Source organism: Penicillium malachiteum, assembly GCF_028827825.1.
Source record: "Penicillium malachiteum strain IBT 17515 chromosome Unknown utg000005l:1.0-9002435.0:326005.0-9005861.0, whole genome shotgun sequence".
NCBI lineage: Eukaryota > Fungi > Ascomycota > Eurotiomycetes > Eurotiales > Aspergillaceae > Penicillium > Penicillium malachiteum.
Window position 1 is genome coordinate 4,868,001 of NW_026643099.1, and position 20,515 is coordinate 4,888,515.

At 46.1% G+C, this 20,515-nt stretch overlaps 10 protein-coding genes across 10 annotated transcripts; 4 read left to right on the forward strand and 6 right to left on the reverse strand.

Moving 5' to 3' along the window:
- Positions 1 to 188: 188 nt before the first annotated feature.
- N7483_011819 (uncharacterized protein) lies at positions 189 to 1,142 on the reverse strand (the record flags this gene model as incomplete). Its single annotated transcript, XM_057095246.1, has 1 exon — positions 189 to 1,142. One exon carries the CDS (start codon positions 1,140 to 1,142, stop codon positions 189 to 191), a length of 954 nt encoding a protein of 317 aa, XP_056941217.1.
- Positions 1,143 to 2,498: 1,356 nt separating this feature from the next.
- On the reverse strand, positions 2,499 to 4,266 carry N7483_011820 (putative homogentisate 1,2-dioxygenase; the record flags this gene model as incomplete). Its single annotated transcript, XM_057095247.1, has 6 exons — positions 2,499 to 2,869; positions 2,939 to 3,101; positions 3,171 to 3,773; positions 3,829 to 4,003; positions 4,055 to 4,077; positions 4,147 to 4,266. The coding sequence occupies 6 exons, from the start codon at positions 4,264 to 4,266 to the stop codon at positions 2,499 to 2,501; spliced, it is 1,455 nt and encodes a 484-aa protein (XP_056941218.1).
- A 767-nt stretch (positions 4,267 to 5,033) lies between these two features.
- On the reverse strand, positions 5,034 to 6,809 carry N7483_011821 (uncharacterized protein; the record flags this gene model as incomplete). Its single annotated transcript, XM_057095248.1, has 6 exons — positions 5,034 to 5,612; positions 5,662 to 6,003; positions 6,053 to 6,234; positions 6,290 to 6,337; positions 6,386 to 6,555; positions 6,625 to 6,809. The coding sequence occupies 6 exons, from the start codon at positions 6,807 to 6,809 to the stop codon at positions 5,034 to 5,036; spliced, it is 1,506 nt and encodes a 501-aa protein (XP_056941219.1).
- Positions 6,810 to 7,438: 629 nt separating this feature from the next.
- Positions 7,439 to 9,140, reverse strand: N7483_011822 (MFS transporter; the record flags this gene model as incomplete). Its single annotated transcript, XM_057095249.1, has 5 exons — positions 7,439 to 8,652; positions 8,708 to 8,767; positions 8,828 to 8,885; positions 8,951 to 8,971; positions 9,033 to 9,140. The coding sequence occupies 5 exons, from the start codon at positions 9,138 to 9,140 to the stop codon at positions 7,439 to 7,441; spliced, it is 1,461 nt and encodes a 486-aa protein (XP_056941220.1).
- A 649-nt stretch (positions 9,141 to 9,789) lies between these two features.
- N7483_011823 (acyl--CoA ligase) lies at positions 9,790 to 11,493 on the reverse strand (the record flags this gene model as incomplete). The annotated part of the gene is made up of 1 exon (XM_057095250.1): positions 9,790 to 11,493. The coding sequence occupies one exon, from the start codon at positions 11,491 to 11,493 to the stop codon at positions 9,790 to 9,792; it is 1,704 nt and encodes a 567-aa protein (XP_056941221.1).
- A 1,511-nt stretch (positions 11,494 to 13,004) lies between these two features.
- Positions 13,005 to 13,861, forward strand: N7483_011824 (uncharacterized protein; the record flags this gene model as incomplete). The annotated part of the gene is made up of 2 exons (XM_057095251.1): positions 13,005 to 13,253; positions 13,301 to 13,861. 2 exons carry the CDS (start codon positions 13,005 to 13,007, stop codon positions 13,859 to 13,861), a joined length of 810 nt encoding a protein of 269 aa, XP_056941222.1.
- An 848-nt stretch (positions 13,862 to 14,709) lies between these two features.
- N7483_011825 (uncharacterized protein) lies at positions 14,710 to 16,131 on the reverse strand (the record flags this gene model as incomplete). The annotated part of the gene is made up of 4 exons (XM_057095252.1): positions 14,710 to 15,014; positions 15,120 to 15,219; positions 15,272 to 15,695; positions 15,755 to 16,131. 4 exons carry the CDS (start codon positions 16,129 to 16,131, stop codon positions 14,710 to 14,712), a joined length of 1,206 nt encoding a protein of 401 aa, XP_056941223.1.
- A 659-nt stretch (positions 16,132 to 16,790) lies between these two features.
- On the forward strand, positions 16,791 to 17,681 carry N7483_011826 (uncharacterized protein; the record flags this gene model as incomplete). The annotated part of the gene is made up of 3 exons (XM_057095253.1): positions 16,791 to 16,933; positions 16,991 to 17,201; positions 17,316 to 17,681. 3 exons carry the CDS (start codon positions 16,791 to 16,793, stop codon positions 17,679 to 17,681), a joined length of 720 nt encoding a protein of 239 aa, XP_056941224.1.
- A 702-nt stretch (positions 17,682 to 18,383) lies between these two features.
- N7483_011827 (ankyrin repeat domain-containing protein) lies at positions 18,384 to 19,345 on the forward strand (the record flags this gene model as incomplete). Its single annotated transcript, XM_057095254.1, has 2 exons — positions 18,384 to 18,572; positions 18,680 to 19,345. The coding sequence occupies 2 exons, from the start codon at positions 18,384 to 18,386 to the stop codon at positions 19,343 to 19,345; spliced, it is 855 nt and encodes a 284-aa protein (XP_056941225.1).
- Positions 19,346 to 19,565: 220 nt separating this feature from the next.
- Positions 19,566 to 20,315, forward strand: N7483_011828 (ankyrin repeat domain-containing protein; the record flags this gene model as incomplete). The annotated part of the gene is made up of 1 exon (XM_057095255.1): positions 19,566 to 20,315. One exon carries the CDS (start codon positions 19,566 to 19,568, stop codon positions 20,313 to 20,315), a length of 750 nt encoding a protein of 249 aa, XP_056941226.1.
- Positions 20,316 to 20,515: the final 200 nt, after the last annotated feature.

Here is a 20,515-nt window from a genome sequence, read left to right on the forward strand (position 1 = left end):
CTCAAATAAAAATTAATAGTACATTATGCACATGCAAGGTTGAGATTCGAAGACCCCATGATTCCATCACGATACGCTGAACGCCGAAAAAAAAAACAATCAATCAAGGTCATTCTTTATTCACGGCGACCTCATCACATCTGTTCAAGATTGAAACTGTTCAGAAGATTTCACAAACCAGGTCACATCTAGACCTGAGCCTCGGGGAAGGGTGCATCCTTCTCCTCCTTTCGCTCAATAGAGGCATTCTCCGAAACCCCATCCTTTTGTTCCACCCCAGTACCACGGTAGTGTCGAACCTTGGAGCTTCCATCAGGCACATAGAATCGCTGATCAACACGAGTAACGAGGAAGAAGATGACGACACAGATATCGATACCGAAATCGAAGACGTAGAAACAAGCCTTGGAATCATAGGCGGGCGGATCGGTAGCCAGGTGGGTAGGCAAGTAGTTTGTTGCAGCACGGAAGGAAGCACCGAGGCAGAGAAAGACACCAGCAGTAAGAACAATGGCACCCTTTGCAGCCCAAGAACCTGAACCAAAGGACTCAACCTGCTTTCCGTAGGAGAAGATCAAAACAAGTGCTGTGATGGGGAGTGGCAGGAAAGCGATAACAGCGAAGTAGGCGACACCGTACAGCTGAATCTTGTGGTCAATCTGCAGGATGCTCATATCCAGGGTGTAACTACCCTGAATAAGAACTGTGATCAACATGACCAGGGTGATAAGGACCACAGCGATCATTCCCTTGAAGAGCCATGATCCAATAGGTGACCATCCAACTTTTGGGAACGCAGCACGGAGCATGCGCTGGGCATATATAAGGTTGAGAATAAACAAAAGCAGAATACCGGCAGCGACAAAGACAGATGCAGCGATACCAACACTGACATTACTCGGGTAACAGGCCCAAACGATTCGCATGATATTGGCTACCACTCGGGACATACAGAAACCGAATGTCACAGCTGAAGGAATGAACTTATGCCCTCTCTTCTTGTTCATGATGTAAAGTCTCATATGTCCGGCACCGGCAAAGAGGAATAGAGCCAGGTAAACAGCATCAATAGGGACATCGAGACCCTTGGTTGGGTGTCCACCCAACGCGGCCACCTTTGAAGCGTATGGACCACCACCCATGGTGAGAGTGAATTATTATTGAGGATGATATGTATAAAAACTGAAGAGAAGGAATCTGAGTTCCCGAATCAGAGGGTGAGGAGATGTGAAGGTGTTGAGAGACAGATAGAAGTGACGAAATGAATTAATGAAGGTATATAGCGGATAATTTAGGGAAGCGTCTTTATGCGGTGAGATTTCATAGGGCAGAATAAAAGAAAATATGTATAATAAAAACCAGAAATGAAAAGAGAGAGAAGATTTTTGTTTTTTTTCTAAATTCGATATGCATTGATCTTGCATATATGTGAATATCAACTCCGTACATCTTTCCGTGTATACTACTGAGTCTAGTCCTTAATTGGTAAATCCGAAGCTAACGTGGAGCCCGATAAAGACCGATACCCGTCCAGGGGTCCAGTGGGATAATACTAAGTGGGTCAAAAGAACAGGAATTAGGGAATATAGATGCAGAAATGAAAATGAAAGAGGGGGGGATTCCCGTGATCGGTTTAAAATATATACAGGTTAATTGCACCTGCGGGCAGTCAATTGCAATCAATGGACGGTCGGGGTGTCGGTGCTTCGCTGTCCGATCTACAAATATCTCGGAGAGCGAAGCCCCGATTGGGCCGAACCCCGTATTTATAGATGTTTTGATCCTCAATGGATCAGACTTGATCAGACGAGCGTAGAGTAAAGAGTCAACAGGATTGTATTTCGCTCTCAATGCAAGTGAGCATGTCTCAGTTGAAAAGATAGAGGATCCAGTGTATAAATTCTGAATCCTGATTGAATCAAATGACCGGAAAGAAGGGGTAGATGGAGTACTCTCGGGATCTCCGTGACAAGGGAGTACTTATGAGCTATTTCCAAGGTTTCGTATCGTTAGTTTGTTTTGATCTCGATCAAAATAAAGAAATTCGTCATCGTCTGTATAAGGACGTCAGTCTATCTTTCCTCTCTGATTCTGACTGGTGGAATTTAGAATTGTGTGACCAGGTTGACTAGTCCTGAAAGTCCATGGTCGACATCAGAACCTCATCACCCTAGAGGTAAACCAGGATTGAAAGGGGCAAATGGACGAGTGTCCACGGGGGCTGAATAAAGGAGAAAATTGGTTCAGTTGAGGGGCTGGGCTGCAGGCATGTACGGAGTAGGCCGTAGGTAGTACCACTAACTAAGTAGTCCATGCATGCATCACTAGTTCGTTATTTAGTTACTTAAATAATGCCACTGCATCTGACTAATAATTTTAAAACTAAACAAAGAAAAAAACAATAGTTCGTGGCTGATCATAAATTCATGTATGAAATGCTTATCTTGAATACTCCAGGGTTGCATTCATAATACTCCTTGAGGAATATAGGACAGGTTTCAATTCTTCGCCCTGGCCAGAATCTCCTCAACCTCCTTGGCATGCTTGGAAAAGTTGTCCACTAAGCTATCCCACATTTTAGGTTCATGCTCGTGCTTTTTAGCACTCTTCCATGCATAGTCAGTAATTGTAAACGGTCGGCTAGACTCAAACATGATGGCAATTGACGCCTCCGAGATCTGCATGACAGGAGGCTGGTTGTCGCTAGCTGCCTTGAACTCTTCATACGCCACCCCGTGAGGGACCATGCCGCATTCAAATGATACACTGCCTGGTTTGAATGCATCCGATCGGCCCCCATAATCGCCATAGATCAGGCCCATTAATTCGGACGCCACATTCCGATGATAATATGGTGGCCGGTATGTATCTGTGATAAAATTAGAAAAATTAACATCGCGAGCCTTGTTTCATCGAAGGGTTAAATTGTGGTGCTTACGGGATGCAACATCCCATCTAGGGGAGAAAGTAAGGAAATCGGCTAATGGTGCTGTGAGATCGCGAGACTTGGCAGTAAGCACACAGAAAATCGATGGATCAATGTGATCGACGGAGATTGAGCCAACGTTGACAAATTTCGTCAGATCGTATTTGTACGGAACCTGGATGACGTCTTAGCATATACCTATTGGGGAGTTATGGTGGTCCAGGATCAAATTATGAACACTTACATAGTTTCCATGCCAAGCAACCACATCGAATGGATTATGATTCTGGGTACTTTTGAAGAACTTTCCACCAAGCTTATACACAATCTCCCAGGGCTCTTGGGCGATTTCGTAATGAGCAACGGGACTCAGGAAGTCCCTCGCATTAGCCAATCCGTTGGCACCCAAGGGTCCCAACTCCGGAAGCTCAAAGCAGGTTCCCCAAACTTCTAGGATGTAACCACGCGAGGGGCCATCTGGAAGTTCCACGCGGAATCGAAGACCACGTTGGATGACCACGAGTTCACCTGGCTGGACATAGATCTTACCGAATTCAGTCTGAATATCCAGGGCACCTTGTTGAGGAACAATCAGGAATTCGCCATCTGAGTTCACGAATGCTTTCTTTGTCATGTTGGTGTTGGCGACATAGACGTGGGTTGCAAGACCCTCTCGTAGTGTAGGATCTCCCGAGCCGGCAACAGTCTTTAAACCGGAGATGAAGTCCACATCAACACTTTCAGGGATGTCAAAGGGGTGCCATGCTAGCTGTGTGGGCGAAACATGAATGCGAGGGTTAAGGGGAAGGAAGTTGGACTCGGTGTCTTCGTTGTCTGGCAACTCAGTCTATGTGAATATATTAGTATAATTCAAAAAGTATTATAGTAAGTGCAGCACATACAAAGCCCTGGTGCGCGACTGCAGGGCGGGCGCGGTAAAGCCATGCTTTCTTATTTGCGTGTCGTGGGGCCACGAAAGCAGTAGCAGTAACCTGCTCAGCGTAGAGACCGAATCGAACGTTGCGAGGACTGTTCTGGCCGTGTGGAATGGTGCCAGGAACTGCCTCAGACTCGAATCTGGGCTACATCAGCCAGTTGAATCGCTAGATGCAGGAGATTGATACATACGTGTTGCCAAAACCAGCTTGGTACTATAGATTGAGTTAGTCTTATTGATTTTCAATTGAACCGTTCATAGCATCTAACATGGAATCACCCACCTGATAAGGGTCATTGTGTCTTGTGCGGAATGATGGAATCGTCCCGTTCTTCTGTGTCTCCGCCCAATGGAATATCTTTTGATAATCCTGGGGATCCGAGTGCCCGTTTGTATAAGGCATTGTCTATAGGGAAATAGGTATAGCTCAAAGAGATGAGAGGAGAAGAAAATGTTGAATAGTCTTTCGCGATAGCTATTTACACTTGGGAGACACTGCTTCTATATACTTCGAAGAACAGCTCCATCGCTTGTGGGGTCACGTCCGAGTCCTTCGGATATAGACTTTGGAAAGACAGGAATTACGAGTCCATATCCGTGGAGAACTGAGACTCGGACGGGTAGAATATGGGGACATCGTCATCTAGATGGAGTTTCAGTTGAGCCAAGGGGTGCATCGCCTCGGACAACCTCAAAACACCATATAAATGAATAGAGGTCGGCAGGTCGTAAGAGGGTCGCTTTGCCGGCCTCCCCGGATAGTGGATCGCGATTCGTGCACAGGGCCAGTGGGGAAGCCGAATCCAGGCTTAAATTCGAGGGCGATTGGATTCGCGGGAATGACCCCACATGAGTCAGGTCTGAGTAACGGTGGAGGCGGTGATACGCGTGGAGAGGACAGGTTTTCATAGCTCTATGAAATTGAGGCTGGAGTTTCTGCTCAGGTGGTTTGATTCTGTGGGTCGCGTGCTTGGGAGAACGGGAATGAAGTTATTGCGCAACTGCCGAACACTCTATGAAATAGACGGTGAATACATAGGACGGGAGACCGTGGCAAGGTTTTGGTAATTGATTCAGCTCCTCTTTAGATAGAGTGAATTATAATCGGATAAGTGTGCCGATCGGAATTTGAACACGAAGTGGACTGGTTTTTGTCTCTATGTATCTAATCTAGTTCAGAAGACTGATCCGGCCAGCTGTAAGAGCTGCCAGGATAGGCATGTATACGTCAATCCCAGCTTCCTGGAGCACTTTGCAGTGCTCGACACGTCGACGAGCTGCGAATTGCTGTTCATCGATTTCCTTGCATTCTCCTACAGGCCCATAAGCGAACCGCTTATCCTTTGACCAGGGTGCCTGGCCAGACACGAAATTCATCCACCGCTGTTGCATTTCTCGAGCCACGAACTTTGCAGCTTGATTAAAATCCAGGTCAATGCCCTCAAAGAGGAAGAGTAAGTCCACTGCATGGTGTGCTCGACTGGATGCTTGCCACGGGTTAGGCTGGTCGACAACATAATTGTAGACAAGCTTATTAGCAGCTCTAAGCTTTCGTGAGACTACCTCAACGGGGAGAGTGTATCGTGCGTCATTGACAATGTCCAACGCACCCAGCTTGGCTGCAGTCGGTCGATCCGCTGTCACTTGATACATTTTTCGCAGTTTAGATCCCCATTGTTGGTTCTGGTTGAACGCAGCAGCGATGGTATCGCCATCTAAGAGCTCAGCTCCGTTACGCCAAATCACGGACTAAAAATTGTTAGTATAGTATAGGTCTTAGAAGATCAGGGATGATCACCTCATATTCTGTATCACCTATCATCAGCTCGTCAACTTGTTCTGGTTTGTTGTCCCAACTGTCGAGTTCAGCCTCTTCCTGAATCCACATTGTGTTCACATTGCATTTCTTCAATGCCTGGAGCAAGACGGCAACAGGGGCAGTTCGCAGTGATGCCTGGGAAATCTGCTCAACCTTAGCTTCTAAAATCTTGATCAACCCATCTCCCTTTTCCACAGGCAGTGGAGAGGACAGGTACAAGGATCCAGATGCTAGGATGCCACGTTTGACCGGAGGCCCAGTAATCAGATGCGCATGCGTGTAGACTGCCCCGGCACTCTCTCCAGCAAGTGTTATATTTTGCTATGAAGTGTCAATAAAAAGCCAAGATAATATAGTGATGAAGACGTACGGGATCGCCTCCGAAAGACGCAATGTGCTTGCGAACCCAATCGATACCAATCCGCTGATCTTTCAAAGCAAGATTCTTTTCTTTGCCATCACCAAAACTGAATATATTCAACCGATAATTGATTGACACAAAGATAAAAGGCTTCCCGGCTTGGATAGAGTCCGCAACAAGCTTTGTGGGATCTGGGATCAACTATATTAGAATTTGTTGAAACCATGGACGTTTTCTCAACATTACCACAAATTTTGGAGGCTGCAGAACAGAAAGTCACTATTTGAGAACCGCCTTAAGTAAAGTCAGTGCTGTCTATCAAATGAATGAATAATGACATACCATGAATCCAGACAAGAACAGGCAGAGGTTCAGAAGTAGAGGAGATGGGCGGGGAGGTAATTTCAAGATTCAAGCACTCGAATTCATCCTCTGCCTCTGGTGCAATTGTAAAGTCCTCTGGAATCCTAAGAAGGTGGCGAACATCCACATCAACTTGAGGACAACGAGGACTATTTAAATATTAGGATCAAGTACCCAATTTTCATCTCCGGTGTATACTGGTTGAATTTTCAACATACCCATATTTCGAAGCATCTATAACATCTCCCTCAAATTGTTCCACCGGCTCGGCTTTCTCAAACCGTGATGGTATACTCGCATACTTGATTCCAAGGAATTGATGAACTGTCGAACTTCTATCATTTCGTTCAATTCCCTTGAAGGTAGCATTCAGCGCAGCGTGGTGAACTTCCGGAGACGTCATTGTGATGGTGGTAAATGAAGGTAAACGTACTCATCCAACAGCAAGAATTGAAGTTGGATGTATGCTCGGCTAATGATGAATCTTTCAACTCCCGAGGATATCCACCTTAGATTCCCAGACTTGGAAGATCCATCTCTCAGTGCGTGGGGCTCTTGCGGGGGAACCCACCGTGTGGGGGTTCGAACATTGAAGGCGTTGAGTTTGTCAGGATTTCGGCTCAAAGGATCGGATATAAAAGGTTGGGGAATAAGAGTTAGTAGCATGACAAAGGTCTCCGTCATCTGAAAATCGTCATAGTTGCAAGAAACGTTTAAGTGCTTGTTCAAATAGATTCATGTGGTCCACATGCCAGTGTGCATGTGCATGATGGATGCGCCGAGGCCTGAATTATTAGGTACAAAGGCACTAATTCCTCCCCGAGGCAAACAGGTCACCATTCAAGTTGCTCGCATTTCATCGTATTCATTATGCAGCTAATCTTTTCAAATATTTGCAGATGGGCGATGTTCTATACATTATATACAGAGAAGAGATTTTATGTATGTGGTCACTAATGGCCGTGGGTGCTCATCAGCCGATTCAGCCCTGAGGCCCAATTTACCTCCTTGATCGCATTTACCGCAGTCCAATCACTCAGGCTCCGGACCAGACTGCTCAATGCTAGCAGGAGGGGTTCTCAAAATCCAGCCACCTAGAAAGAGTAGGATTGGGATGGCGGAGACCGCGGTTATCAAGCCCATTGACCAACCCATAGTACCCCAACCAGCACTTTGGCGAATGAATCCGGCGAAGAAAGGACCGACCAGACTGCCTGTCGCAAAACCCATGTTCGAGAGGCCGAATGCTAAAGCCATTGCGCCTCCACGACCAAAGCTATCAGGAGACTCGTCTTCCTTCTCTTTGACAGCATGGAACACCTCTGTAACCAGAGGAGTCATGGAAACAGCAACGCACAGGCCAATCATGGCGAGCAACGCACAAAGAACAATCTTATCATGCATGGAATCATTTTTCACGAGCCTCAAGAGTATGGTCAGAGGAAGAGCGCAGATAAACGCGCCTGATACTAGGTATCGGGGAGACTTTGGGTACTGATCGATGATGATACCAGTAATGGGGTCAATAATGTGAGGAACCATGATTGGAATGAAGATCAGTCCTTGGCCGGTCTGCGCCCAGCCGAAGGTATTCTCAACGAAGATTGGGAGGACACTGTCGAAGGATGTCAGAACCAGAGAAACGACAAAGTATCCCCAGAGTGACACGACAAGACGAGGCGAGCTAAGCAATGTTGCTACCTGTTTCAAGGGATGTCGGGATTTCTTCGGCTTCTCGGGATTTTCAATAGACGGAACAGGTTCCGGCGTGGGTGATTGAACATTTCTATCAGTAAGAGTCTCCTTGCGATGACCTGAAGCAGGTGAAAGTGGTCTCATTTCAGGAGATAGCCATCGGGCAGCATGTTTCTTCTCGATCAATACCAGGCGAAGGAAAATGTCAATACCAATCAGTCCAAACGCAAGACCGAATACGGAATAATACCCACCATTCTGGTAAAGGACACCGCCGAGTAATGGCCCAGCCACCGTGCCAATACTCAGGGACATTGAGACGTATCCGATTGCTTGTCCGAGGCCATCCTTGCCAACTGTGTCTACCAGCAGAGCTACCCCGACGGTCCAAACGACCGCAGCAGCCGCTCCTTGGAATAAACGGCCGACAATCCAAAGAGCGATATCTGTTCCGATGCACAGTAGAGCTGTTGCAGCGCCTAGCGCGGCCAATCCTAATAGAAGGGGCCAGCGACGGTTCTCAAATCGGTCTGCTAAATAGCCCACGATGGCTAAAGAGGATTGTTAGCTGTGAAAACCCGAGTGTCATAGTGATATGCTACTAACGAGAAAAGGCCAGCAAAGCTGCCGAGTACAATGCAAGTAGTATGGAGGTCCATGATTGAACTGAGATGTTCTGTCAGATTAAGTAACCGGCAGTATCAAGTGGCAAGCACTTGAGCTTACTCTTATCGCTGGGAATGCCAACTTTGCGTTCCAGAGCCGTTGGTGTGACAGGTACGATCTAACTGACAATTAGCGCATGTGTAATAGGAAAGTATCAAGGTTGAACGTTTTGGGTGTACATACCAAGCCATACATAAAAATATCCTGATGCGAGTCATCAGATTAGCCTCAGCAAGAAAAGATAAGACCATGGAGTGGGATTTACCGTAGACGCCGCAAAGGAAACCGTGAACATAATAAACCATTTGGCCGATCTAAGCTCTACAAGCTTTGGCCGTGTCGGTTCCCAGCCCAGTCGATTTCTTAACCCCATGTTCATATATCACGAAAGTGGGTCCCAGTCAATGTCACATTAGGCGAGTCAGGGTCTCAGTTCGTGATACAAAAAACTTGAATCCACGATGATAAGACCGGCGCTTAGTGACGTATATGTAAAAAGAAAGAATAATTTCCGTCGGGCATTTGAAGATTACCTTAAGATAAATTTGCTCAATAGTGAAATATTATAACAACCGGAAATGGAGCCAAGTCCGGTTGCGCGGAGTCCGCGGGCCCCGAGTGAAATCCCTTCTCCACAATGCTCATTGATTGAGGTTCGACCTTTCTGGTTGACCCGCGGACTCCGAAGATTACAGATCTTTTAGAATAAATCTGAATTAATCACAATCACTGGCATATCTAAGTCACTGGGCTTTCATCGCCACTTAGACATGTTTCCGAGGTTAAGGCATCAAGATATTCAGTATTCCGAGTTACCGACAGTTGCGGGTTTCTGACGTCAACTGGTCTCATAGAATATCGATCAGATTAAAGATAAGTTCAAGTTGTGCTGACATTGAGGAAAAACTCAACATTTTGCTAAAAGAAGTTATCACACTATATACATCATTCTACAACATCATCTGAATTGGGAGGCTGAAGACAAGAAAGTGAAATTGCCCCCTTTGAAGCCAGTTCGCTCCTCACAGTTGAGCTCTAGGCTTCTTGCTCTTCAGGAGATCCTTAAGTTGTCGCCTCAAAATCTTTCCACTTGGACTCTTAGGGATCTGATCTAGAACAAAGATCCCTCCACGAAGTCGCTTGTGGTTGGCGATCTTTGGGTTCAACCAAGCATTTATACCCTCTGTGACAGTCTTGAGGTCTTTAGATCTGGCTTGTTGACGGAGAACCACAAATGCGACTGGGAGCTCAGTAGCTCTCTCCTCAGCCCACATACCAACGACACCAGCATCCTCAATATCAGGATGATCCACAAGCTTTCCCTCTAATTCACTCGGAATGACCTGGAGACCCTTATATTTGATCATCTCCTTGATGCGATCCTGAATAGTGACAAACCCCTCCTTATCAATGGTTCCAATGTCACCAGTGCGAAACCATTTGGTTCCATCGGGTTCAGTAAAGAAGGCACCATTCGTCGCTTCCTCATTATTGAAGTAACCCGGAGTGACATTAGGTCCACGACACCAGATCTCGCCGGGCTGAGTAGAGCCATCAGGATTGATGGCTACATCAGTCATGGACTCCGGGTCTACAAAGCGGAATTCCATGTTGTGAGCGATGACTCCCACATTCGCTTCTCTCTTATCCATCCGATCATTGGGGAAGGCAGTGGCCAAGGGAGAGGTCTCGGTGAGACCCCAGGATTGTGTGCACATCACCTCTGTGTGCCAAAGATCCTTGAAACGGGCTTCCAAAGCAGTGGAGAGTTCACTGGTCAGAGGAGCCGCTGCTGAGAAAATACGGTTCACGCTGCTCAGGTCATACTTAGAGACTCGTTCCTCTTTAACAAGTAAAAGTGCGATCGGGGGCACGACTGAAAGCTCATCTGGCTTATATTTCTCAATGCAGCGCAAGTAGGTGTCGAGATCGAACTTGGACATGACAATAACTGAAGTCCCCCAGATCATGCACTGACACATAAACAGATTGAGTCCGTAGATGTGACTGAACGGAAGGAAGGCAATAGCAGTCTTACGCTGAGGTCTTTGAGATGGAGACCCAGTTCCAAGAACAAGAGCCCGCCATTGTTGTAGATTGGCAGTGATGTTCTGATGTGTGGAGATGACACCCTTTGCAGGGCCCGACGTTCCCGAAGAAAAGCAAATAAAAGTCGGTTTCCGGGTCACCTCGGTAGAGGAAACTGTGGTGAGTGCACCTGGTGCGAATGTACTAGCGATGTACTCGCATGTTGACTGGCCATCCACAGGGGAAGCGCCGTCTAGGAGAATGATCTTCTCAACAATAGTACCCTTGGCTGCTTTCCGAGCGGTTTCAAGTAAGGATGAGTGCACGATAAGGAACCGCGCTCCGCTTGTCTTCAATTGAGCATTCAGTTCAAGAGCTGTCAACGCGGCGCTGGTGGGCGCAAGAACACAACCTGAGCCCACGATTGAAAAGCATGCAATCGGGTATTCAATTGAGTTGGGACTGAATAAGGCGACCACATCGTCTTTCCGAACACCAAAAGTCTGCTGGAGTCCATGGGCTAATGATCGAGTGCGCTGAATGACATCGCTAAATGTGTATTTTTTTTCTGACAAAGCATCGATGTAGATGGGTCGATCTTGGGGTGTATTCAACGGGTTGGAGAAGAGATATGTGATCAGATCCTCGGAGATGATATCGAGATCTTGGTAAGGCGACCGGTGGATTTTGGTAGACATTTTCAATGCTGTGACAAAAGTTCCCAGCTTTGGATCAAGAAAATACTTGAGAAGAGTAAGTGTTTCTTAGTGGGTTCAAGTAGGATTCTACCTCGGTCTCTTAAATAGTTCGATTCTTTGATGCGCTCGAGTTCCAAGTTGATAGATGCTGGAAGTTCGAGATGGTTTGCCGTAAATGCTTGCCGAGTCGATCCACCCCCACAATTCCTCCTATCAGAACCCCGGTTTCTGGGGAAAGATCTGAAGATAACCGGACTATTCAGAGGGTTAAAATAGTGGCTATACGGTAAGAAATTGTATGGACTCTCTGAAAGTAAGTTCCTCGGCCTAGAAATTCCAATCTCCTCGGTTGATGATTAATTGTAGCCCCTGAGTTCAGAATAGCATCGTGTACCTACACGTTTGATTCTAGGGTATTCACCTAGTAAAGGCAGTGAACATTGTTATGGCAAGGGCTACCTCCAAATCCAGATATCATGAAGATCGGTCTCACTAGGAATGCCGGTTGGCATCGACTGGTCTGACTCAAATATAATTCTCACCAGTTGACCTCCATGGCCGGTCGCATACGATGACTGGAGTAATCCGACATTGAAAATGCATCCATGGATGTTATGAGGCTGCTTTCGAAGTGAGCACCGAGACATGACCACGAGACTAATATGTCATATCCTCTTGGTGCATCATCATCCCTGTGACAATGTTTCCCATATACTTCTTGCATAATGTTCATGGTTCATCATCAAGCTGGTATGAGATGGTCTTCTACCAACACTCTCACTTTTCTTTCCCATGCTCCATGAGCCTCATCGTCGTTCGTCTTTTATCACAGCGTCCTCTAACACAAATATCCTACTATTTGCGGACCGCTGGTCAATGAACATCGCGACAAATGGAAGACTCCCGGTGTTGATTCAGGTTGCGTCAACTTGAACCAAGGCTAGCTCGGCTCTCACATTCTATGGATTTTTATATTTCTAAGTCCTCAAGGCTACGGTCGCACATCAAGAGTACTATCGCCTGTCTGGCATTGCGTTCACATCGGCGATTTGGAAATCCGATGCACTTCGGCCTTACTCGAGCTGGCATTCCTCCCGGTCAGAGCCGAAGCCATCGTCGGGCTTTGGCTTTCGCCTTCTATTTTCAGGGTTCACACTACACAGTATCCAGTAAGTATCCCCGAGGTTCATTCACATATATCCAGACAAAAAATCTAAAAATAAACAAAAACAAGATGTTCATACAAAATTTATGAGCCCATGGTCGGGCTTAAGCTTAAATCTAGTATAGGTATCTCCGACCACGGATATCGCAACGCCAATTTTGGGAATGAGTGCTGAATCTGGAATGATCACATAGTCCTCAGGCTGAAACCTGTTCAAGGTATTAAATGTCCACTCTCACAAGCTTCTTCATAGCAAAAGAATTTCGTCCATATTCCAACTTTCAGAAGAAACTGAGCGAACACAGACTCATTTCAGTCCAAATAACACACCCTCTATCAATTAACCATGACTCGATGGCTTCACCATAACTCTCAAGATGAGAGTGGTCTTCATCTTCCACGAATTCTCTGCCTTCACGGAGGTAGAAGCAATGTTCGTATTTTTCGCGCCCAATGTCGCGCCCTTGAAAAAGCCCTCCGTCCCTGGTTTCGACTGTGCTACGCCGAGGCACCATTCCCATCCAATCCCGGCCCGGATGTGAAATCTGTATATCACGCATTTGGGCCCTTCCGCACGTGGATTGATTCGACAAACGTGAATACCTTGTAATGGCCAAATCGCTGCAAAATTCACTCTCCCAGGCGATTTTGCAAGATAATGATACTGGCGCAACCGGCCCTGTGGTGGGTCTGCTTGGATTCGGCCAAGGTGCAAAGATATGTGCCAGTCGGATTCTTGAACAACAGCTGCTTGATCAAGCGGTGAATAGCCAATCTGGTCTCCTTCCACAGTTTCATTTTGCCATCCTATTCGCAGCGCAGGGTCCGCTAGTGACCTTATCACCCTTATCAGTGCAAGCAGATATTATGCGAAAGATGAAAAGTACGTTGATGCATGATAACACTGCTTGTATTGACTGTGAAGATGGCAAAACAAACTTGGTTCTCACACGGGAACTCATTCGGATCCCCATGGTTCATGTACATGGCCGACAGGATCCATCACTAGAGCAACATCAAAAACTGTTATACGAATATTTCGATCCGCAGTATGCTAGAGTGCTGGAAAGTGACAGCGCACATCGGGCTCCACTCAACCCAAAAGATGTGGCAACTTTGGTACAAGAGATTAAATTACTATGTGCATCTGTCTCGCTCAGACAGGTACCTGTTGCTCGAGACTTTCTCTATTCTACTCTCTGATAGGTCGACTTTTCATAGATGCTTTTGGACTTTAATTATTATTATTAATATTATCATTATATTTTTAATTCATTTTTGTACAGTCGAATTTCGAGGTGCTATTCCTTTAATTCACCCATGCCAAGATGGATTAGAGCACTTTTCAGCGATAGTAGGGATGCAAAAGTCCAAGAAAAAAATGATAATCACTTTGGAAATGAAAGTAGGAGCTAAATTACCTCAAGGGACGTTGAAGGCAATTTTGAGTCTAGATGCACTTTATAGTTATAGTAGGTAGTAGTGGCTTGATATTTCAGGATCCTTCAGATTTCCAGGTCTTCCTTCCAGATCATGATGTCGTTATCGCAGAAATCAGCAGGAAAATTACTTTAACCTTCAAAAAAAGTTCGAAGCCGATCTGTTTCTACGTATCTTCGGCTCTGATCTCTTGACAACCGATACCTCTCGAACAAGATGACAACTCGGTTTAATTTCACATCATCCCTCCGGTAGATTCAATGACCATGGCCGCCCGCAAGGGAAGGGTTTGACCATATACTACGAGCCCGAATCCCTGGGCCGTAAATATACAGCAGAAAAGGAACTGGAATCAAGGCAGTACCGACAAATCCGAGCAAGCTGGAAGCCCATGGAACTCCCATGCGACGATACATGATAGTCGCAAAAAGAGGGAAAGTCCCACCAAAAATACTGCGAAGAAAAGTATTGACAGCGATTGCACTGGCGAAATACTGTGTGAACGTGTCTACCAAGTAGTTCAGTGCAGCTTGGAAGATCGTGAAGAAACCCAGACCCTGACACACGGCTCCAATGACAGGGCATAGCCAGAATATATGCTTCGGGCTGGTTCAACCAAGAATGAACATTCCGGCGGCGAAGAATACAGATCCCAGCATCATAGGTGGCAGAGGGGCTTCTGGAACTGCCTTGTTTCCGTTCTCCCGATACTTCTTCAGGTAAAACTTTTGATTGAAAATGTTGACACAGGCGCCTATTATCATGCCTGTGAATATATTCAAGAAAGGAAGATTGCCAACAAGCGCATTCCACCCGCGGAGCTCTTGAAACTCCACTGGGAAAGAGGCAAGACTCAGATAGAGAATATCGTATACAAATGAGGCATAGAGTGCGACAAAAAAGCAGATTGGTGTGACTAGGAGCCGGAATGGTCGTCAAAGATATTTATCGGCTAAATCGGTAAATCGAACATCGATCTCTTCATATCGCGCGTGCAGGGCCCAATTTCCAGTTGCTATACGGAGCCGCTGCGCTCTGTAGACTAATAAGGCCGGGGCATAAGTCTCATCGATAAATACCACCGCCAGTGTAAACATAGTGAACTGAAGAATGCCTGTTATCTTAATAAATTATTAGCTGGTGTAATTGGAATCCCACAGAAAAAAAACTTACATATTCGGTCCACCTCCAACTCAGATAACTGTCCACGATCGCGCCTCCGACGATGGGGCCAATAACTGGTCCACCGACAAGCGCCATTGCATACGCCACCATCGCCGCACCACGTTGTTTCGGGGACCAGATGTCGGCGAGCACACCGCTAGTGTTGGTGATCGGAGCACCACCGAAGAAGCCAGAAAAGAAACGGGTGATCATTATAGTCTGAGTATCCTTTGCCGTAGCAGTCGCGAAGGAGAACATGATCGATATGAAATAAGGTATCAACACAGGTTTTTTGCGCCCGTAGAATTCCGAGAGAGGTGCGGAGAGAATGGGACCGAGACCGAAGCCGAAGAGAAGGAGTGATGTACCAAGTGTTGCAGTGACCTCGCCAATGTGAAACTCCTTCTCCACGTCGGGGATTGCGGATGAGTAGCTTGAAAAGGTTAGTGAAGAGAATTGGTGCAGGGAGGAATTGAAAGTTCGCAATCATACATCGAGCTCGCCCAAGTCGCACCCATAGTTGTCATTCCATACAGAATCATCGTGAGGGCCTTCTTCTTGAAGCTCCAGTTCATGGGGCGGTACGGATCATCTGGCCCGTCAAAGTCTACAATATTGCTATTGTCGGACTTGAATTGGCCGGCAGGGTGAGTAAAAGGGGCTGTTTGGCCGGGCGAACGAAGCCGGATTTTCGAGAGGAAAGATTGCGGATTCTGGGACTTCTCATTTTGCTTCTCATTTTGCACAGGTGCCATGGGCTCTCCCGTTTCGAGATCTCTTGACATGGCGAGTATCTTCGAGTTTGTATCGCTCTGCACCTGGGTGCCAATCAGGGTTGTTGTGAAGGGAAGTGAAAACGCCGCCGCCATGGTATAAGTACTTTGTCAATTTTGTTTGATATAGAGACATTGTAAGGTATTTCTCTGGAAATTTATCCCATAATTCGAGAGATTTCCTGATCCAGGGATCTAAATCCGAGCTATTGACTCCGATCGGAGCTTCCAACAGACAGACAGCCTCATCGCTAACAAGCAACATGCTCGGAGACGCAAATATGAAGCCGACGACCAATATGGAGCTATTTGACCCCTGTTGCTATCTGATCAACTGTGTTATACACACTAAGACTACTTTGGGAATGAGGACCGAGAGGCTCCAATATTCGGATTTATAGTCGATCACCGATGTATACACCGATGTATACCTCGGTGGTGCTTATTATGCACCAAATACATACACCACCAACACAAACTCAGTAATGCCGACCGAGAGGGTACAAGATTTGGGTTCTTTGTGAATCGCCGACGAGCGAAGGACACCTGGACAGCGAGATGGGAAAGATTCATTCATCATCATATCCAACCATTCGGACATTACAGTCCGGTACGAATATATGAAGGAACGTTGGGATCCATGGATTCATCTTACGAGAAACCGGTAACTTCCAACTGAATCAAAGCTGAGCCCTGAAGCCTCTACCTATCAACATATCTCCAATACAAGTCTGTTCTGGATTACTTCGTTCAACATGGCGTCCAATCTTATAAAAAGCTGCTGCTATCAGGGCTTCAAACATCACGGCGAGCCGAAGGGATCGATATTCTTAGTGGATGACATCGAAGTCTACACCAGTCATCCCCAAGATCGGTCAGCGGAATATGGTCTCTTGATGTATGTTCGGTTTTCATTCCTCACAATGAAATTGCATATCTGACACAAGGTGGAAAGTTTGACTGATATTATCGGGCATCGGTTTATCAACGCCCAAGTCATCGCTGATCAATTTGCTGATCATGGCTATTTCGTAATGATGCCTGATCTCTTCAACGGCGACGCAGTCCCACTCAATAAGCCAGGTGGATTTTATATGGGGAAGTGGAGGACTGGTGGCTATCATCCCCAGGGCAAGAATCATCTCCCGGAAACCGTTGATCCCATCGTGGAGAGATGTGTTTCGGAGATGCTCACTAAATACAGTTGTAAGGCAAGACCACTGGCACCCGAACATTCATCCCATAACTTGAAGTTTGGCAAAAGCTAATCAAAGCTATAGAAGATCGGAGCAGTAGGATATTGCTTCGGGGGTAAATATGTTGTTCGCCCTCTTGCTCCCGGAAGAGTAGATGTCGCTTTTACTGCTCATCCATCTCACATCGACGAGGGTGAGCTGAAAGACATTCAAGGCCCACTGGCCATTGCTGCAGCAGAATATGATAAAATATTTCCAGCAGAGAAACGTCGTGCTACGGAAGCGATCTTGCGGGAAACAAGATTCCCGTATCAAGTCAATTTATACAGTGGTGTGAGCCATGGATTTGGGGTGAGAGGGGATCCAACCAACTGTGAAGTGCGATTTGCCATGAGAAGTACTTTCTTCCAGGCGGTGGAATGGTTCAATCATTACATGAAGCAAGAATAGATTTCTTTTCTTTTGTCTTTATCTCCTGTGGGTGGTACTATATGAAAATGGATGTCTATAGTGTAGGTAGATAACTTCAAGTTGCTGGGCAGTCACATATGCACGGTCGGAATACTCAAGTGCTCAAGTGCTCAAGTGCTACCAGTTGACCGGTTGACATCTACTCTGTACCAGTTAAAAGTGGCCCACCCCATTGATTCTGCCGTGATTCTGATGCAAATTTCGATGAGCTTCAAACTTCAAGTTGAAGTAAATGACTCGGAGCTCTTATAGTACAGAACTGGAAGATTTTCCGAGTCCCAATATCTTGTAAGGTTGATTTAAATTCCAAGGTTGCAACCTTGGAATGTGGAATGTGGTAAGCTCACCGCCTGAATATAGGCGGGAACTCTACCTTTTAGCTGCAGTAGTACATGTAGTAGCTGGCGCGGTATCTAACCACTTTTGCGCACACCCGACAAAGGGAAATTCATGGAATCATCATTGGGCAGAATTAACCGAGAATATGTGATCTATCAACTTGAGAAACCCCTCCAAGGGCTAGAATTAGCGTCTTGCACTGTCCAGGAATTTAATCGGTTTGTCAGATCCTTCTATCTTGGATTCTAATTTCTCCGCTTGCTTATAACTACATCCTCTTTTGGTTTTTGATTAATTCCCGATAATCCCAAACTTTTCAACTGCCACCATCTTCATTTCATAATGGGGCTAGGTGATTTGCCGACAGAGATTCTGCTAGAAATAGCAGACTTCTTGTACTGGTCAAGTGACCAATATTCCTTGGCTCAAACAAATCAACGGTCGTGGGTGACGCTCAAGAAGTCTCTCTATGTCCATGCTCTCAGGCTGGCGGAAGAACCAGAAAACTGGGAAAGAAAATGGGCTCATGTGGTCTGTAGAGAACGGAAGATCAGATTCACTTCAGACGTTCATCGACTTTTGTCCGACTAAGAGCAAACTCTGATCCGCCAAAAATACTGCCAATTATTCCATTATAGGGGTTACTCATCGCGACTGCTGCACGAGCCGTAGATGCTGAGATGTTTTCGAAATTGATCGCATTCAGAGAGAGCCCAGATGATTTTGCCGAAGAATGTGAAGTTGCACTGGCCAACGCAATTTCACATGGCCAAATTGAACTGGCAAAAGCTGTTCTTGGGAGCGGAGTGCATTTGAATCTTTCAAATCTCCACATACAGACAGATTCCGGCATCCTCTGTGACATGCCAGCCTTTCACGCTGCAGCCTATAAGGGTCAAGTAGACATGATCAGATTGCTCTTTGACCGCGATGCCGACCCATATGTCAAGGATCGGCAAGGTTTCATGCCGTTGTGGATCGCAACATTCTATGGAATGACTGAGGTGATGCGGGTTTTACTGGAATTTGGCGTCAGAGCCGATGGCCGAGATCAAGATGGCCATGAACATGAGCCAATACCAGCCGATCTCTTTTTGATTGTATTCCAGGAGAAGCTTGAAGAATACAACGAGGGAATGTATCTCGTTCCGGGAGGCCAACCCCGTTTGAACTCCCTTGTACCTTTTGCGTTGCTGCTTGTCTGGGCGCGGAGGAATCTGTCAGGGTTTTACTGGATCACGGAGCGGATCCAAACATCCAGGATGGTGCAACCGGCGATATGCCACTACATCTGGCAGTATTGAGAGACAACCTGGCGGTCGTTGAGCTTCTTATTGAAAATGGCGCCTGCCTTGACATTGGTGATATTCATGCCAGGATGCCACTTGATTTGGCGGTGAGATACAGTACACCCCAGATCGTCAAGCTCTTGATTGATAAAGGCGCCAACATTCATTCCATTGATGCTGGGGGAGTTGATCTGATATTGCGAGCTTTGGAGTCCGGTCATTTTCGAACCTCGAGATGACTGCAGTTCTCCCGTCAAGGAGAATCGGTTTTGAGAAAGAGCTCTCATCCAAGCGCCGAGGACGTTGGCTACACTTTCGTCTACCTCATGATTGCGAACAGGTAGTTGAGTACTTTTTGGAAAGAGGGTCGAATGTGGACTCTAAAGATAAGCTTGGTCGGACTTTGCTGCACCATGCATCATTCTACAACTGTATAGGCACAGTGCGGCTATTCCTCGAGAGAGGAGCTAACCCCATAGTACAAGATGTTTTTGGCCAAACTCCACTTCACGTGGCTCTCTTCAGAAATGGCAAGACGGGGATATTTGACATCCTTCTTGAAGCCGGCGCTGATCCCAATATCAAGGATAACAATGATGAAACGATCTTGCATGCCGCTGCAAGAACCGGTTTCTATCAAGGTATCAATGACATGATCAAATATTCCTCGGTTGATTTGAAAGCAAGAAATCATGAGGGTAACACAGCATTGCACTTGGCAGTGTGGGCAGCTGATCGGGTTTTCAATTATAAATTCGACACTATCATGGCTTTGTGCAAAGCTGGCTCGGATCCATATATTAGAAACGACTTTGATCAAAGTGCATGGGACATGGCAAATGCATATGACGAATACAACGCCTCGTCTGACTTCTCGTGGTTAGTCGAATATGTTGAGAGAGCTGGATTTTATGATGCATTCTGTGACGAGTCATGCAGCGATTCTAGAAGAAAAAAGCGGAAGTTTGACTTTGGGGAAGATTGACTTTAGTCCAATTGGGACTACAATGATTATCTTGTCCCCTCAAGCACTGCCAATTTTTCGTCTTAGTTTCACGTTTCTCTTAATTTCGATATGAATCTGAATCTCAAATGAACTTTTCTTTGCTTTATCATTACTACATAGATTTTTCTTTTTTTCATTAAATTATGCAATTGACGCAACTCCTATACTGATTGTTGCTC